This window comes from Chelonoidis abingdonii, chromosome 1 (genome assembly GCF_003597395.2).
Source record: "Chelonoidis abingdonii isolate Lonesome George chromosome 1, CheloAbing_2.0, whole genome shotgun sequence".
NCBI classification, from domain to species: Eukaryota; Metazoa; Chordata; order Testudines; family Testudinidae; genus Chelonoidis; species Chelonoidis abingdonii.
The window spans coordinates 369,878,738-369,897,578 of NC_133769.1; the positions used below are offsets into that span (position 1 = coordinate 369,878,738).

Consider the following 18,841-nt stretch of genomic DNA (forward strand, 5'->3'; position numbering starts at 1 on the left):
GACACCCTGAGGAAAAAACCCGACCAGGGCAAGGCCTTCGAGGTGACCAGCAAGTGGGACTCCAGCAACCACTTCCTCCCCGCGGGCAGCTTCACCCGCTTCGCCGACTGGCGCTTCATACACCGCGCCCGGCTGAACTGCGTCCCGCTCAACGGAGCCGTCCGCCACGGGAACCGGGACAAGCGCTGCAGGAAGTGCGGGTACACCCTGGAGACCCTGCCCCACGTCCTGTGCAGCTGCAAACCCCACGCCAGAGCCTGGCAGCTGCGCCACAACGCCGTCCAGGACCGCCTAGCGAAGGCCATCGCCCCACACCTCGGTGAGATCGCGGTCAACCGCACCATCCCCGGCACCGACAGCCCGCTGCGGCCAGACATCGTCGTCACGGACGAGGAGCGGAAAAAGATCATCCTCGTCGACGTGACCATCCCGTTCGAGAACAGGACCCCGGCGTTCCGCGAAGCCCGAGCCCGCAAACTCGAGAAATACGCCCCCTTGACTGACACCCTGCGGGCGAAGGGCTACGAGGTCTACACCGACGCTCTGATCGTCGGGGCGCTGGGCGCCTGGGACCCCTGGAACGAACGTGTGCTCAGGGCCTGTGGGGTGGGCCGTCGCTATGCGCGACTCATGAGACGCCTGATGGTCTCGGACACTATCCGGTGGTCTAGAGACATTTACATCGAACACATCACCGGCCACCGCCAATACCAGGAGTGAGCCGATGTGGCTCCACGCACCCACGGGGGGGAGGGGGAAACCCTTACAACCCCCCTACCAAACCATATCCCCTGAGTCCTGAACTTACCAATCTGGATCCCACCACGTGAGGGTCACCCTGTCCCCATTACCCGGCCCGCTTACTCATACCCATGACTGTGTGTAGCCCACTCTATGAGCGATGTACCCTCACTGCCCCCCTACTATATCTTGACCCCAACCACCGTACACCCCGCATTGGGGACATTACAGGCTGTATGTATTATATGCTGAACCATAACCAATTGCCAGCGTCCCCCCATGCTCTGTATGTTTCCCCCGATGACCAACGACTGACACATCAAACTCTTTGTATCACCTTTCTTTAATATTTTCTAATAAACTTTTAAATCTGAGCATACACTGAAAGGCTGCCTGGCTCCTTTCTCAAGCCAAGGTCAAACAAACTAGTGTTCGATGATGAAGTGATAAGCCATTAGATTTAAGGAACTTCTCAGACTGTGAACTTCCACAATACTCAGCTCTGACAAACTGGAACACAGCACCCTTGATTAATGAGGCGGCAGCCTTTCCCCTTTGTGTCACACAGGTTTAAAGTCAGTGGTCCCTGCTGATCACCTTTTGCAGATGCATTTGCCCAATTTCTCACAAAGCTTTTTGCTTTTGACCCCATAAATGATTGGGTTGAGCATGGGGGGGATGAGGAAGAAGAGGTCGACCAAGATAATGTGAAGGTGGGGAGTGATGCCCTGACCAAACCGATGTGTCAAAGTGGAGAAGAGGAAAAGAATACAAGATGTCAGCATCACACAGATGTGGGCTGTGCAGGTGTTGAGGGATTTTGGGTGGGCATTCTTAGAGGAGATTCTGAGGACGGCCCTGATTATCAGACCGTAGGACAGAGCAACAAGCATCAGATCTAACCCGATGATAACAAATGCCATCACCAAGCCATGTATCTTGTTGACTGTGATGTCCCCACACGACATCTTTGTCACAGCTATGTGCTCGCAGTAAGTGTGGGGGATAATGCGGTTGGCACAGAATGGCTGCCTGCTTAGGAGCAGGGACAGGGGAAGAAAGAAGAGAACAGCTCTTATCAAACCCACAAGCCCTATGTTAGCTATTCGTGCGTTGGTGAGGATGGTGAAGTATCTCAGAGGGTTACATATGGCGACATAGCAATCAAAGACCATGGCCACGAGGACAGCTGACTGCATAACAGAAACTGCGTGAAGGAAGAACATCTGGATGAGGCAGCCACCCACAGTAATATCTTTCAAATTGAACCAAAATATACACAGGTCCTTTGGCGTGACAGAGGTAGATATAACAATGTCTGTGAGTGCCAGCATGCAGAGCAGCAGGTACGTTGGCTTGTGTAGGATCTGCTCTTTGCCTACAACAAACAGAATCATGAAATTTCCCAAAAGGCCGATAATGTAGAATGTAGAGAAAGGGATGGAAATCCACATATGCACATCTTGCAGGTCAGGGATGCCTATTAGGATAAATGCTGAAGGGTCAGATAGGGAGAAGTTGAAAGATGCCATGAGGTGGCTGATGCTCCAGACAGGCTCAGAAATGATCGAGGTGCCTGTCAAGGGAGAAAAGCACAGCAATGGGGGTTACACATTAAATAACAAATAGTATAGTCAATATTTTATGGTTATTAAGAATCTAGAAAGGGGCTTAGCAGTGACTGGCAACATTTACAGATGGCGGCAGATTATTTAGGTGATAATCAAGTCCAGAGAAGTTCTCTGAAAGAGTTGACCAAGCCAGGTTAATGCGCAGCATGATGGCAGATGAAGTTTAATGTGAATAACTGCAACGTGTATGCCAGTTGGAGGGAAAAGCTTGAACTTCTCAAACACGTTACAAGGTTCTAATTTAACTGTATGAACTTTGGACACAGACCTGGTTGTCATGGTGCACAGCTCTGCGAAACCCTACTCACAGTGCAAGCAGAAATTAAGCAAAATATTGGGATTCAGGAGGAGTTAGATGAGGACATACAGGAAATGCAATGCCATGAGATCTGTCAGTCAATTCTTTACCCTTCTCTGGACTCCACTGTATAGTACTGGGCACCCTTCTCACACAGGACGTTGCAGAGCTAGAGGGGTTAAGGGAATGATCAAGGCCCTGAGGAAATTCTCATATGGAGACTGGGATTGTTACCTTACAAAAGAGAGGAATAAGAGCCGACATGAGAATAGGCTATACATTTCTTGTAGAGTAGATCAGGAATGTGTTCTCCCTGTCTCATAACACAAGATCAAGAGGACATTCAATTAAACTGAAAAGTCATAAATTCAAAACAGATTAAAGAAAGAATGCTTTCTTCACTCAGTACCTAATTAGACTGAGGAACTCATTACCACAAGAGAACATTGAGGGCATGAGCTAAGCAGGAATTAGTACGGTTTGGACATTTAGATGGATAGTGAAACTATCTAGTTATAATAGTTACAGCTAAATAAATATTTTGGAAAGCCGATACACCCATGTGTTTCAGGGCACAGAACAATTTCTAGCTGTTAGGCATTCGTGTGACACCCTCATGATGGTCAGGTCATCCTCCCCATCCACCCACTGCTGGGTTTCTTACACCGACTGCAGCACCTGGGGCTGTCACTGTCAGAGAGAGAACACTGGGCTAGATGGACCATAGGTCTGATCCACGATGCAATTCCTATGTTAGAAAGGAGCCAAGTATCCCTCATAGAAACAGACATTAGCCTGGCTGGATATGACTTTGTGCTCAACAGAATGGGCACTAGGGGCACAAGCGTTTTGGTATTTAGGGATATAGGCTCCTCCCGCTCCAGATCCATATATTATTTAAATGGTGAGAGTAATTAAACATCAGGACAATTTACCAAGGGTCTTGGCAGAGTCTTCATCACTGAGAATTTTTGTCTCAAGGTTGGATGTTTCTCTAAAAGATCTGCTCTATAAATAATTTTAGAGAAAATCTCAGGCCTGTGTTATACTGACTAGATTATCACAATGGTCCCTTCTCAACTTGGAATCTTTGAACATGTCCCCAGGAGTCACCTGGAAGCGTTTTGCCTGCCAGCTTGTGCCTGAGTCTAATGAAGGCATTTTTTTCTATTCATGTCCCTGTTGAATTTAAGCCTTTGGGGAGAAATTCTTATTTGACTGCGGCGCCTTGGAAATGTTACACTAGGTGGGTATTTCAAAAGGCTGAGGGATCTCATGAGGCTCTGCATGGATGAATGTTTTAGGTGAGAAAAATAATGACTTGACCCCATAAAATCTCTTCACTGAGGAATGAATGTGCAAGCATCACCGTGAATGGCTAACAGCATTGGCTAACAAATGGTCCCAGAGCATCTTGAGTTTAACATCTGTGTTCCAGTGGCTGACTGTTTCAGTCAGCTGCCACTAGCTACCTAGGCCCTCACATGTCCCAGAGTTGCCTGCTCTCATTATGCAACGTGCATGCTTCTCAGCTTGCGAGTTATTCCTGTGTAGCAGTTCCTGAAGCTACACACAGTGTGTATGGATGTACCAAGAGCAGCAGCACAGGTGCCCTGGCATTTGCCTCCCTGTGTGTGAGATTTCTCACAGGTGAGACAGATTCACTGATCTCCCCCTCACCAAGGGAGCAGGCGTGACGGGAGACACCTCAACCCCTGCAGAGAAAGAGCTGTGGGGAGCATGGGGCAGCTCGGAGGTTGTGGGCGCCAGGGGTGACTAGCGAGCATGGAGAAGACACTGGCGACCAGGGTGTTGCTGGAATCGGGGCAGCCTGGGATGGGGAAGAAGAGTACAGATAGGGGTCAAAATATGATGGGAAATAGGACCACCTGAGGAACAAAGATCAATGGTTCCTTCCGCCAGTGAAATGCCTGAAGTTACATAATTAGCATTCAACAACAACCATTGGAAACACCCAGGAGGCAGTTCTGTGGGTTTCCAGGGCAAAGAGACCCTGACACCCCGCAAATTCACTCGGGGGGCAGGAAAGGTCTCAGCACTGGCTTTGGACAACAATCACAAAGAAAAATTTCAGCAGCACTGCCTGCTTGTACATGCCACTCCATGCCACTACAACCCCAAGCACTGCCACCTGTACATGTACACCCCTCTCTCCAGCCCAATAACCTTCAGTGCTACCCGCCTGTTTGTGTACACCCCCCTTCCTGCCCCATAACTCCAAGAACTGCCCACCTGTCCATGTATGTCCCCCACCCTCACAACTTCCAGTCCTGCCACACAGTGATACCTCCCACCCAGGACCAAAACCAGGTGCCAGACCCCACAACGACAGCTCATAGAAATGTCTCCTCAGACTAAGTTAAACTCAGTGTCTGCCTGCACCAGGGAAAAGCGGGAGATCAGACTGAACTGCCTTTCCAGGGGTGAAGGGAATCCAGCAGTAACTCAGCCTGTGCAGGGAAGGAGAGAGAGACAGAGCTGGTGGGAGGGAGAGAGGACGTGGAAACTAAAAGGAGCCAGCATGAGTAACTCTTCCTCAAAGCGACACAAAGCTTTAATGTATTGCAGCCCATTAGAAACCCCGACACCCCTTCCTGAGGCTACTTTTCTGTGTTGGCAATTGCTGATGTTGCCACACATCTGTAGTGGGGCTGCTCTCGGGAGGAGAGATGGTCTGAATGGGGGATGTTGTCAGAGACAATCTCTTACTGTGTGGTCCTCATTACATTACAGTCTGACACACACACACATCCTCCCTCAGCCCCCCACCCCAGGAGGCCTCATCACGCCTCTTCTGTCTGTGCATTAGGCAGGACATCCATTCCCTATTTCACCTGGTTTCAGGACTCCATGACACTGTGATCTGGATACTGCACATCTCCCAACCCCACCACAAAGACACACGGTCACTTTATTCCTGGACCTCCCCTAGTGAGATTTCCAACTCCTCCTAGTTTCCTATAAGCCACAAACAAGCTTTTTCCCCACTGCTTTTTGGTGCTTTTTTTCCTTTACAAAACCAGAGATGCAGGGGCACAAAGACAGCAGACCCCTCTCCTCCTTGCCAAGTAATTGTTATCCTAATTGTTTTGAACCTTTAAGCCTGTGAGCTTGAGATTTTAGCAACTCTCCTGTCAGTTCTTCTTTGGTCCAAACAAGCCCACCCGTCTGGATTACTCCAGCTGAAGTCATTGGAAGGTCAGTGTAAACCAGGTAATTTTTTAAACTCCCTACAAGTGGATTGAGGATGAAGTCCTGGCTAAGCTGGAAGTTTTACCATTGAACTCAATGGGACAGAGATTTCACTCTTAGTGTTTAACTTTCTGTTGCCAGCTGTGAAAATCATGGCTTCAGGTCCTCCTGCAGAAAGTGCTATTCTGTTGGGGTGCTGAAAGAGTCTGAAGGAAACCTCCAGTTTATGTGGCATTCTGAGACCAGGCATGAAAGATGGAGATTTCAAAACACATCAGCCCTGATTTTGCTCTCAGGGTGGCCAGTGTCAATCTGGAGCGATCCACTGAAGTCAGAATGTGAGAGTAAAATCTGGCCAGTGTGCGACCCATTCTCATTGTGAATCCTCTTTTAACACAGATACACACAGCAGAGGCTTTTGTTACACTTCTTAACAGGACAGTGAAATTTAGAAAACTTGAGCGAACCCGAGGAAAATCCACACAGCCCAAAACAGGAAGCCACTGAAACAGATAGAAGGACTCAGTAAGAAACAAGGAATTGATCTTAAAAATGAATATTTGTCTAAACTATTTACGATAATTGTTTTGTTCCTATTTTACCAGGTAAAATGCCTTGGTGTTTCTGACAATACTAAACAGTTCAAGCTGCCATGCTGGTGAATTCCTGCCCACATGGTTCTTGCTTTGAACCCTGGAACCCTGCCTGAGCCCTTAGCACTAACTTTAATGCAGAAACAGGCAACTCACCTAAATCCCACTCAGCAGAGAGAGGAAATCTCCTTACAGCAACAGGAAGGCAGAGCCCTGAGAATCAGTGTATGAATCTTACATGTCTGACACTCGACATGCTGGACAGCAACCTTTATGATTTCCCTGTGCAGTCCCTGCAGACTCCCAGTTTGTCCTGGACTCCCAGACAATTCCCTGGGCTCTGTGAGCAGTGAGGGAAGCAGAAAATAGACGCTGGAGAACTTCAGCCCGCGAGCCTCCCCCAGGAGTGAGGAAATGATTCCCTGATAACAGGAGCTCAGATTGTCAGGGCAAACTGAGTCTCACAGATTTGATAGAGTGGTCCGGTACTACTGAAACCCTAGAAAGAAAGGAAAAGCCAAGGCTTAGACGTACTCATTTATCTATCATCATTTCCCTGCTGCTGCTCATTGTCATAGAATCTGAGCATCTCCTCCTCCCCTCCTGGCTGAAGAGCCCTGTGCTGAATCCCTGATAACGCAACATGCAATGGAAAGACTCTCACAGATCCTTGTTTCAAACACAGAGCAATAGCCCTTCCCATCTGATAACCTCTCTCTGACAGAGGGCAGCACTGATTGCCCCTGCTCAGTCATAAACCTGCCATACTGCAATATTGTGCCATGGCTAGAAGCAGCTTCCTGAACCCCCTTCAGTGATCAGCATGTGCCCTGAAGCCTGGGGACTGCTAGAGTCACTGCACAGACTATAATTAGAAGAGGGAGGGTGGAGGGAGACGTTCAGAGGCGCAGATGTGAGTTAGATGCCCAGTATCCAGAGTTGGAGATACATCTGGCAGCTTCCAACTGTTCTAACAGCTCATCTCCTCTCTGCATTGAGTAAGCATCAAATTTCAATACTGCGTTGATCTTTCAGAAATCGATGCAGAAACGGGTTGTGCTGTCCTATATTGCTGCTAGTCCAATGGGACTTCTCTACTCACCGTGTGATTCTGTCACTACTCCCAGGGCCAAAATGACCTGGAGTTCCTCTCACATTGTATCGCACATTTTAGTAGGGATCAGTCAGAGAGTTTCCCTGATCTGTTGCCTTGGTAGTTATGGTTGCCCAGTATGGTGGTATTTTAGGTAGATGTGCCGTTGTAGGGGTGAGAACACAGTGGAAAAGGAATCAAACAACTGCTACACCTGGGATCCGAGGCTACAACTTCTTTAATGTCGCCATCAAAGTTCTGTGAAATCGCTCCACCAACCCATCAATTTGGGGATGATAGATCAATGTTCCTAATGTCGTTACCCTCAGACTATATCTATACTTTTGTCAGCATAATTTATGTCACTCGGGGTGTGAAAAAAATATACCTCTGAGCAACATAAGTTTCACCGACAGAAGCTCCAGTGTGGACAGTGCTATGTCAGCAGGAGAGGTTCTCCTAACAATGTAGCTACCCCCGTTCATTGGAGGTGGTTTAATGATGTCAATGGGAGACCTCTCTCATCGGCACTGAGTGGCTACATGAGCGATCATACAGTGGTGCAGCTGCATTCATACAACTGTGCCTCCATAAGCTTACAAGTGTAGACATGGCCTAACAAGTTCTCAAGAGCATTTTTCTTGCTTTCTCTCTCTGTAAATTTTGATTATGATTGATGGAAATATTTTTGTGGGTTTGTATGTGTACAGTAAAATCAACAGCTAATTTCTGTGTTATTATCTGCAAAAAACCTAGAGATTTCAGATGCCAAAGTTATCTTAGATAACAGCCTGTCTAAGTCTTCAATAAACATTGAATTAAAAATGAAAAGAACGGAAAATATTTTGGATAGGAAGAGCTAACGCCTCCCATCAGATTCTTACAGTGGAACTCAGCTAAGAGCTGAACACAAAAGGGGCTGTACAATGGGAATGTTTATCTGGTAGGTGCTTCAAAGCACCAAATAAGGCTTCTGCACTGTGATAAATGGATTGTCAAAAGGGACCATTTTGGGAATTCACATGTGGGGTCTAATTCTGCATTCCTTGCACCCTCAAAACCACCATTAATTGATTTAATAGGGGTGCACTGACAACTGAAAGGCCTCTTGATGGAAAAGCCTGGCTATTTGTCAGGTGCATAGTTCATAGAGATGAGGTCATCTCTTTCACCTTCTTCAGACAACATGCCCAATTCCCCTCCTCCTGGTACAGGGAGGTGAAATCACACCTCAGCTGCAGCACCCCAGAGGAAATTCACTGCCGCCCATTCTCAGGGATTCTATTTAGGCCAACAGCTTTTTATTTTGCCAGAGGCTCCACAGGAGTCCTGATGTCCCAGAGACAAACTGGCTGGCTATGAATCCCGGACTGACACAAACCTACTTACTGGACTTTTTACTGCAGGCACCTTGAGCAGTGCTTAATTTGTGCCAGGCCTTTCATTACAAATTAAGCCCTGGGCGGAGGTGGTACTGCATTGGCACACAGCAGCAGCTCTTTGCCTTCACAACAGCAGGTAGTGCAATATGACTGCTAGCCGTCGTCTCCTGGGCGAGACCTCAGTGAGGTTGGTCAGGGCGCCTGGACATAAATGGGAGTGACTCCAGGTCATTCTCTTCTTGAAGTTTCATCTCATGGCGATTCAGTCCCGCCTGAAATACCATGTGAGCTGGAGGCTTCTGCCTCAGGCTTCTCTCCCAGCTGGCAACACCATGTGGTCACACATACCCCAGCCTCCCCCTTGCCCTCATGGCTCATGAAGTCTGGACAATAGTGAGGAGCAGTTCAACTAGAGGATGAACAAGTGCAGAATGGTGGTAGAATGTGCCTCTGGATGTTTAAAAGTGCACTGGCGCTCTTTGCTCACTAGGCTGTTTGTGATTAGAAGAGCACAGCAAGGAACGCTGTGCATCACAGCGGCTTTGAAAAACAGACGTGTCCCAGCACAGAGTTCAGCAGGGCAGAATCTAGATAAAAGCATACATCTCAGAAATACAGTAGGGGCCACGTCTTCAGCTGGTGCCTATCACCGTAGTGCCTCTTACTTTAATGGAGCAATGCCAGTTTACACATGCTGAAGCTCTGGTCCTTAGGTCCTACCAGCTTCAAGTTTGTGATCCCTTGTTTCTCTTTGTTTTCTAATTGCCATGCTTTAGTCTTAGGAGAGTCTCACAATTCCTCTGATCCTCCAGGCTACACCATGGAGCCTGAGATGAGGAAGAGACCATCTAAAAAAAGTTCCCATTTCCTGAAGGGCCTCACTGAAGCCCACAATTTACATCTGGTTTATTTCTAAGGGGATGGCATCCCAGTAACAGCATTCAGCACCACTGCCCTGCCTTGAAGAACATGCGGACCACCTTTTCCCAAATTAGCTTCGTTTTCACTGCATAGACGATGGGGTTTAACATGGGAGGAAGGAGTACGTAGAGATTGGCCAGTAAGATGTGAACGTTGTGGGGGACGTTGTGGCCAAACCGATGTGTGAAAAAGGTGAAGAACGCTGGCATGTAAAACATGAATATGACACAGATGTGGGAGCTGCATGTCCCAATAGTTTTGAGACGGGCGTCCTTGGACGGAAGCCTAAAGACAGCCCTGAGGATGAGAACATAAGACACAACAATGAGCACCAAATCCAGTCCTGGTGATAAAAGAGTTGTAGTAAAACCATACCAGATGTTGACAGCTATGTCGGCACAGGCCAGCCGGGCTATGCCCATGTGCTCACAGTACGTGTGAGGCATAATTTTGTGTCCACAGTACGGTAGCCTCCAAAGGAGAAAAAGTGTTGGGAACATTACACAAAAGCTTCTAGCTAGAGCTGCCAGCCCTATTTTGGCTATCACTGAATGTGTTAGCACAGCTGTGTATCTCAAGGGATCACATATGGCAATATACCGATCATACGCCATGGCCAGCAGGACTGTTGACTCAGCAATAAAACTAATGTGTGCAAAAAGCATCTGAGTCAGGCAGGCATGGAAAGAGATTGACTTGGACTGTGCCCAGAATATGCTCAGAGTTTTGGGCACTGTAGAGGAAGACAATATTAGATCACAGACGGCCAGCATGGCCAGCAAAAGGTACATGGGCTCGTGGAGGCTTCGCTCCACTACGATGACAAATAATAAGGTAAAATTTCCGAAAAGTGTGGCGATGTACATCAGGCTGAATGGGATGGAGATCCAGATGTGCAGCTCCTCCATGCCTGGGATGCCAATCAGGAAGAAGGAGGCAGGATGAAAGCTAGTTTGATTGAGAGCTGACATGATATGATGAGGCTTCCTGTCTGAATTTACCCAGGGTCCCTTCCCTGTAGAGAAAGAAAATATCATATGCCATCAATAATGAGAAGTACTTTGGACTTCTATAGCACCTTTCCTCTGGGGATCTGTGCAAAGTGGGATTTTCTTAAAGTTTTCTCTGAATACTGTGTGCTCAGTTTCCCCTATGTGTTACTCAGGTATCTAGGTGGTGGGATGAGGGTGTGTGATCGTTGCAGAGACCCCCTAAAGGGCTGGTGTGACTGCCAACTGGCTGCCTTAGCACTCGCAATGGCTGACACTCTGTATCGTGACAACTGATAGCCGCAGTCCATCCTCTGCAGGGAGCCAGGTGAAGGTGTTGGAGAACAAAGGGAGAGGTGCAGGTCAGGTGACCTCTTTGCCCAGGAAAGATACAAAGCATGGAAGCCGGGCAGCTGGGCGTGATGGAGGCTGGGCTGTGGGAAGTGAGCCAGTCTCCTGGTTTGGGACTCAGTGGCAGGACCCAGGGCTCGGGTCTCCAGATCCCCCACAAGATGAACTTTGCTGTAACTTCCTGCTTTTTATGCTAACAAGATCTGTTCTATGCTGTGTTCCCAAAGACGAATTAACCTTTCTGTTTTACAGTGCTGTCTGAGTCACTGCTGATTGTAGATTCGGTGTGCAGAGTCCCTCTGGGGGCGTGTGAGGTTTCCCCGGGTGTCCTATTCAGGTGGACTCGCTGCAGGGGCCTGAATGCTCCAAGATCAGACCCAGGAGGTGCCGAAGTGGGGCAGGATTCCTGGCCTGGTAACAGGTGCCCTGAGGGGAGACGCTGCACCAGAGTCCTGTTTGACTTCATTCAGAGTCGTGCCAGAGCACGCAGCCTGTCACTCCGTGACAGGATCCCAAAGTGATTTACAAATATCATTGAATTAGGACTCATAACCCACATTGTGTCTTACTAATCTATTAGAGTTCGATATACGCATTTTCACTATATAAAGTAAGAAAGGCAATGCAAACAAGTGCATTTTACAGATGGGGAAATTGAAGTACAGAGAAGATAATTGACTTGCGAAGCGCACCGAGCAAATCAGTACTAGAGTGCAGAATAGAGCCCAGGAATCCTCACGGTTCCCTGCTCTAACCAGAGCTGCTATTATTGTTATGAATTTGTTTTCTGGTACCCAAAAGTCTGCCTGGCAGGTGGCAGGAGATGATTACATACTAGTGGTGCATTGGGACTGATTGCTACTTACATGTTAATTCTCCTGTTACCTAGTCATCCACCCACCCCCTTTTGACTCATTTTTTGTCTGTTTCTTCTGCCTCTTGTGCCTTATCGTTGTCCCAGAGGGTGAGTCCTTTGAGGCAGGGACTGTGGTTGTGCGGAGCCCAGCCCAGAGGAGGCCTGATCATTGATTGGCACTTCTCAGAACTGCTGTAATACAAATAATGACAGTAATGCAAGCCTCTTTACAGTACATATAGCAGTCAAGGACCTTGCCCTGCAGAGCTTGCAGTCTCAGACACCAAACCTGTAAAGACCACAATTAGAGGGAAAAAGAGCTGAATTTTGAGGGGCAAATTCAGAAGCCGAGGTGTAAGGCAGTATAGGTCTGATATGATGTGCAAGTTACACCGCTCAGGAAAAGTAATTCACGGGCTTAACATTTGCCCACCCGCAGTCTGTGCAGTAGAGGTTTGAACAGCAACCTCTGTCTAAAGGGCTGCCTGCTGGTTTGCATTACTGCCACTGCAGCTCTTTGCATGCCATTGCTGCAGATGTAACCCACACACCTTCTGGGTGTGGTGTTCTGTCCCATCTACTGGCACTAAGACCACTTAGAGAGAGCGAAATGAGTCTGCTGTACAGCCTTAGCTAACAGGCAGCTGGCTTTTAGCTCATTAACAAGTCTTTGAAGGGGTCAACAAACATGTGAACAAGGGGGATCCAGTGGACGTAGTGTACTTAGATTTCCAGAAAGCCTTTGACAAAGTCCCTCACCAAAGGCTCTTACGTAAATCAAGCTGTCATGGGATAAAAACGAAGGTCCTTTCATGGAATGAGAACTGGTTAAAAGACAGGGAACAAAGGGTAGGAATTAATGATAAATTCTCAGAATGGAGAGAGGTAGCTAGTGGTGTTCCCCAAGGTTCAGTCCTAGGACCAATATTATTCAACTTATTCATGAATAATCTGAAGAAAGGGGTAAACAGTGAGGTGGCAAAGTTTGCTGATGATACTAAACTAGTCAAGATAGTAAAGACCAAAGCAAACTGTGATGAACTCCAAAAAGATCTCACAAAACTGATTGGGCAACAAAATGGCAAATGAAATGTCATGTGGATAAATGTAAAGTAATGAACATTGGAAAAAATGACCCCAACTATACATACAATATGATGGGGGCTAAATTAGCTACAAGAAGTCAGGAAAAAGATCTTGGAGTGATCGTGGATAGTTCTCTGAAGATGTCCATGAAGTGTGCAGAGCCGGTCAAAAAAGCAAACAGGAGGTTAGGAATCATTAAAAAGGGAATAGAGAATAAGACTGGGAATATAATATTGCCCGTATATAAAGCGATGGTATGGCCACATCTCAAATACTGCCTACAGATGTGGTCTCTTCACCTCAAAAAAGGTATACTGGCACTAGAAAAGGTTCAGAAAAGGGCAACTAAAATAATTAGGGGTTTGGAATGGGTCCCATATGAGGAGAGATTAAAGAGGCTAGGACTCTCCAGCTTGGAAAAGAAGAGACTAAGGGGGGATATGATAGAGGTATATAAAATCATGAGTGTTGTGGAGAAAGTAGATAAGGAAAGGTTAGTTACTTATTCCCATAATACAAAAACTAGGAGTCATCAAATGAAATTAATAGGCAGCAGATTTAAAACAAATAAAAGGAAGTTATTCTTCACGCAGCGCACAGTCAACTTGTGGAACTCCTTACCTGAGGAGGTTGTGAAGGCTAGGACTATAACAGCATTTAAAAGAGAACTGAATAAATGCACGGAGGTTAAGTCCATTAATGGCTATTAGCCAGGATGAGTGAGGAATGGTTTCCCTAGCCTCTGTTTGTCAGAGGATGGAGATGGATGGCAGGAGAGAGATCACTTGATCATCGCCTGTTAGGTCCACTCCCTCTGGGGAACCTGGCATTGGCCAATGTTGGTAGACAGGACACTGGGGCTAGATGGACCTTTGGTCTGACCCAGTACAGACGTTCTTATGTTCCTATGTCATGCTGCAGAGGCTCCTGGACTGAGCTCCAGAGCTCCCTGGTTCAGTCCTGGGTCTGTCTGTCTGCATTACACAGACAGTTCTACCTTGATTTTAATCTGTCCCTTGCATTTCCTAACAACTTCCTGCCTGGCCTCTGAATGTGCTCAGCAGACCAAGCCTGTATAGGACAGTGGCTAAGTATGTGTCACATTCCCTTCTAGTGACTTGCCCACTGCAGGATAAGAGCCTACTATCCCTCCCCCCTCTTCAGTTCAGATGGCAACCATTCTGATGAACCAGGCAGGAAGTTGTTACACCTACTTCCCTTTAATCCACACTCCAGTCCTTTTCCGTCTTGTCTACACAGGGGAGTTAATTTGCACTGAGTTTGTTCACACTAAGTGGTGCATATTAGATAGCGCACACTGACTGTGTGCGCATTGTCAACTCTTTTCTTATTCAGTATGTGTCGGTGCATCTAGATGGCTGGGCTCTATGTATTCTGGGACTTTTCTCTTTGCACGTTGTGCGATTCATAGCAGCAGTTTGCCAGAAGGGAGTGGAATCCTTAGACCTCCTTCCACCTGCCTTGCCGGTTGTTTGCACCGTTCCCCATGGTTGCATGTGCTTCTCTAAAAATAGCAAAACCGCTAATGTGGACAATATTTAAATGAACTAAGAAAGTTCTGGTGATTAAAAACTGGGGTATAGAGAGGTTTAGGGACTCACCCAAGGCCACGTAGGATGTCAGTGGCAGAGTCCTGACTGGAGCTCAGGCAGTCCAGTCTCCAAGTCCCTTGTCTATCCACCAAAGCAAGAGACTCTGCTGCTATCTGTGTTGCATTGAAAGAAATATCCTATTCCTATCATAACTTTGCTTTGAGGACAAAAAACAAACAAACAGATGATGTGCTCATATTATATGGCAACACTCTTTCCATTCCACTAGAAGCTCAGGAGGACATTAAACAGCAGACACTAACCACAGAAACGTTTAAATCAACAGCTCCATATAACTTGCCATCAAGAGCATTAAAAAAGCTGGCTGAGGCGTTCACTGGACTATTAATTCTGCTTTTCAAGATGTCTTGGAACGCCAGGGAATTTCCAGAAGACTGGAAGAAAGCGAATGTTGTGACAATATTTAAAAAGGCTAAATGAGATGACTTGGTAATTCTAGGCTTGTAAGTCTGGCATCGATCCCGGGTGAGATAACGGAGCAGCTGATATGGGATTCAATTAATAAAGCAGGTTAATATAATTAATGTCAATCAACATGGGTTTACAGAAAAAAGATTCTGCTGAACTAAATTGATATCTTTTTTTGAGTTTGATTGATAAAGGTGATAGGATTAACGCAATAGACTTAGACGTCAGTAAGTCATTTGGCTTGATACTTCATAATATTTTGATTCAAAAACTAGAAAGATATAAAATTAACATGGCACACATCAAATGACTAAGAACCTGGTGAACAAATACGTCTCCAAATGTAATGGAAACATCATCAAATGGGTATGTTTCTATTGGATCCCACAGGGATCCATTTTTGGCCCTACGCTATTTCACATTTGTATCAATGGCCTGAAAGAAAATGTAAAAACATCACTGATAAAGTTGGCAGATGATACAAAGACTGGGAGAGTGGTAAACAAGGAAGAGGTCAAGTCAATGATATCACTTGGTGAGTTGAGCGCAAGCAAACACTAGATGTAAATGTGTATGTCTAGTAACATAGCACGCAGGCCATACTTACAGGATGTGGGACTCTTTGCTGGGAGGCAGCGACTCTGAAAAAGATTTGCGGGTCGTGGTGGATAATCAGCTGAACATGAGCTCTCACTGCAACGCTGTGGCCAAAAGGACAAATGCAATTCTCAGCTGCATAAATAGGAATCTAGATTAGGAGCAGAAAGGTTATTTTACCTCTGTATTTGGCACTGGTGCAACAACTGCTGGTACAACAGTTTAAGCAAGGACATCAATAAATTGGAAAGGGTTCAGAGCAAAGCCACATGAATGATTAAAGGATTAAAAAACCTCCCTTATAGTGATAGACTTATGGAGATTGTTCTATTTAGCTCAGTGGTTCTCAAACTATGGAGCAGGGTGCAGGAATGTGTCAAGGGAGGCACAAGCTCTGTGGGATTTTTTAGTAGAGCTCTAGCTGTCAGCCCTGGGTGGCCGGGGCTCATGCAGAAGGGCCATGCACAACCAGGAGGTGGGGATGAAGGGGACAAACAAAGCCCCGCTACCCAGGCTCTGGGTCTTCTCCCCCCAAATCACTCACCGCCCAGGTGATGGAGCTCCAGTTTTCAGCCCCGGGGCGGGGTGCAGGGCAGCAGGAGCGCAGAAGTAAGGGTGGCAATGGAGTCTAAGTCTGCTGTGAAAAAAATCACATTGCCATCCTTACTAAATGGCACAGCACTGCCTTTGTAATACCAATGGGCTCTGGTCATCAGTGGGTGGGATTGAACCAGGGCCCTCTGGAGCTTAGTGCAGAAGCTTCTACAGCACGAGCTAAAAGCCAGCTGCCTGGTAACTAAGGCTGTAGAACAGACTCATTTGAACTCTCCCTCTAAGTGGTCTTGGTGCCACTAGATGGTACAGAGCACTGCACCCAGGAGGTGTGTGGGTTACATACTTCCCCTAGCTGAGGAAGTGTGTCCCAAGCTTCAGAGACTTCCCAGTTGAAATCCCAGAGGAGCACGAACAGACCCCGGCTGCCAGGATCAAACCTGGGGCTCTGGAGCTTAGTGCATGAGTTAAAAGTCAGAGGCTATTAGCTAAGACTACAGAGCAAAGTGGATAAGCTGGCTCCTACTCTCCAAGTGTCCTCAGTGCCACTAGCTGGGACACAACACCAGGAGGTGCGTGGGTTACACTTTCACAGCTGGGTGCCCAGCCACTGCTCTCCACTCTTCCTTCAGAGCTGGGGGGCAAAATATGTACTTGGGGGACGGGCATGGATGACTGCAGAGACAGAGAAGAGAAGCCTGATCATACGAGTTTGAGAACCACTGATTTAGCTTCTGCTTTGAACTGGGATTTCCAATGGTCCCAAAATTTGACTGACCATTTGGGTCAAAAAGCAGCAACGTTATTAATCAGCCTGGAAGCTCCTCCGAGCAGGGACTGCGTTCTCTCTCGCATGTGTTTGCGCAGCACTTGGCACAACGGACACTAAGCCCAGCTGGTACCTTTGGTAATATAATTGTTAAATGATAACAAGCAGGTCAGAAAGTAGCTATGTGTGCCAAGCACTGACACTACATTATGTATTCTGGGTGGGCAAGTGACTTGCCCCCAGCTTTGCGCCTAAAAGTTGCATCTCCCCAAGGCTTTTCCCTCCCACTTGCAGATCCCTGCCTCTCTAATCACTACCCCCATCCCACCAAACCCTGCTGAATACCGGAGAGCTGCCCTGAACACAAGCATTTCATGCAGTCGACTCACCAGGCTCCTGCACCAGCCGGGGATGAAGAATCTCTGCCTGTGATCTGTGAGGGGAGCAGCAGGTGGTGAGGAATCTGCATTAACCAGAGCTGAGAAACAGGGATATTTATATTCTTGCCCTGGGAATCCCAGGAGGTGGCTCAAACCCGGTAGGGAGCCCCAGGGTCAATATGACTTTAACCCTGACTCAGGTGGTGAAGTGTAGCAGCAAATTAACTGTTTGAGCCTGAATTCCCTTTTCACAACCCACATGGCTGCAAGATATCACCTTGGATTATAACACGGAACATGAGAAGCAGGCCCCAGAGTCACCCCAAAGCATTGCATCGTGCTGTGCTTCATATCAGGCATGATGCAATGTACAAGCTTAAAGTGAGCAGGTGACATTGCCTTCCTCCAGCTGGGTCCACAGAGAGGCTACTGGACCTAAAGTTATCATGGCTTGCAGGCGATGCTGTTATTTTTTCACCTCATGTACTAGAGGCCTGTGATTTGGAGCCAAAGGGTGCCCTGTTCTAGTCTCAGGTCTCCAAGTATGTACGTGCAATTGTGCCTGTTATCTGCCGCATGTGATTTTGTTACCATGGGCTTGTTGATCTGCAGGTTCAGCTTGAAAGAGAATGTCGTTAGGACTCGTTCTGCATAGGAGACGCTGCTGTGAGTGCAGAGATGAGAAACAATTCAACAGAGACCGGGGGTGGCTGAGGGCTGGGCTGTGCGAGAAACAAATATGGACAGGTTGTGCGAAAGGAGCAGAGAGCAATTCTGATGAAAAAGGAAAGAATCCCAAATCTGGATTCCTAACATTAGGCATCTCAAATCCGGTAAAAGAGGCCTGGTTGCCGTAAGCTCAAATGACCTACTTCTTACTTTCTCAAATTAAATCAGAAAATGGTGAGTTTAAATTTTCTGGAAACAAAATTGCAAAATTAGATTTGTCCAAATAATCAAGCTGTTCACAGAGCCTTGAAGCCCTTGAAGTTTGTTTATTCCTAGCTCAGATCAGCAGTAAAACACTTCTACCAGCTGTGTAAATTTTTAGTCGAACAGGATTCTAGGTGTCAACATAGAATCACAGAATCATAGAGACAAAGGGATGGAAAGGACCTCAAGAGGCCTTCTAGTTCAGCCCCCTGCTCTGAGTCCAAGAAAACCTAGATCATCCCTGACAGGTGTTTGTCCAACTTGCTCTTAAAAACCTCCAGTGACGGGGATTCTACAACCTCCCTTTGAAGCCTATTGCTGATCTTAACTGCCCTTAGAGTTTCCAGGTTTTTCTAATATCGAACCTAAATCTCCCTTGCTGCAGATTAAGCCATTTGTCCCACCTTCAGCGGA

The 18,841-nt window shown here is 47.0% G+C and overlaps 2 protein-coding genes across 2 annotated transcripts; both read right to left on the bottom strand.

Moving 5' to 3' along the window:
- Positions 1-1,334: 1,334 nt before the first annotated feature.
- On the bottom strand, positions 1,335-2,273 carry LOC116836861 (olfactory receptor 52P1-like). The gene has a single exon (XM_032800837.1). It carries the CDS (start codon positions 2,271-2,273, stop codon positions 1,335-1,337), a length of 939 nt encoding a protein of 312 aa, XP_032656728.1.
- A 7,619-nt stretch (positions 2,274-9,892) lies between these two features.
- Positions 9,893-10,843, bottom strand: LOC116836862 (olfactory receptor 52B2-like). Its single transcript, XM_032800838.1, has one exon. It carries the CDS (start codon positions 10,841-10,843, stop codon positions 9,893-9,895), a length of 951 nt encoding a protein of 316 aa, XP_032656729.1.
- Between the last annotated feature and the right edge of the window lie 7,998 nt (positions 10,844-18,841).

Coding starts and splice junctions, on each gene's coding strand:
- LOC116836862 (XM_032800838.1), bottom strand. CDS start 10,843: ATGTCAGCTCTCAATCAAACTAGCTTTCATCCTGCCTCCTTCTTCCTG.
- LOC116836861 (XM_032800837.1), bottom strand. CDS start 2,273: ATGGCATCTTTCAACTTCTCCCTATCTGACCCTTCAGCATTTATCCTA.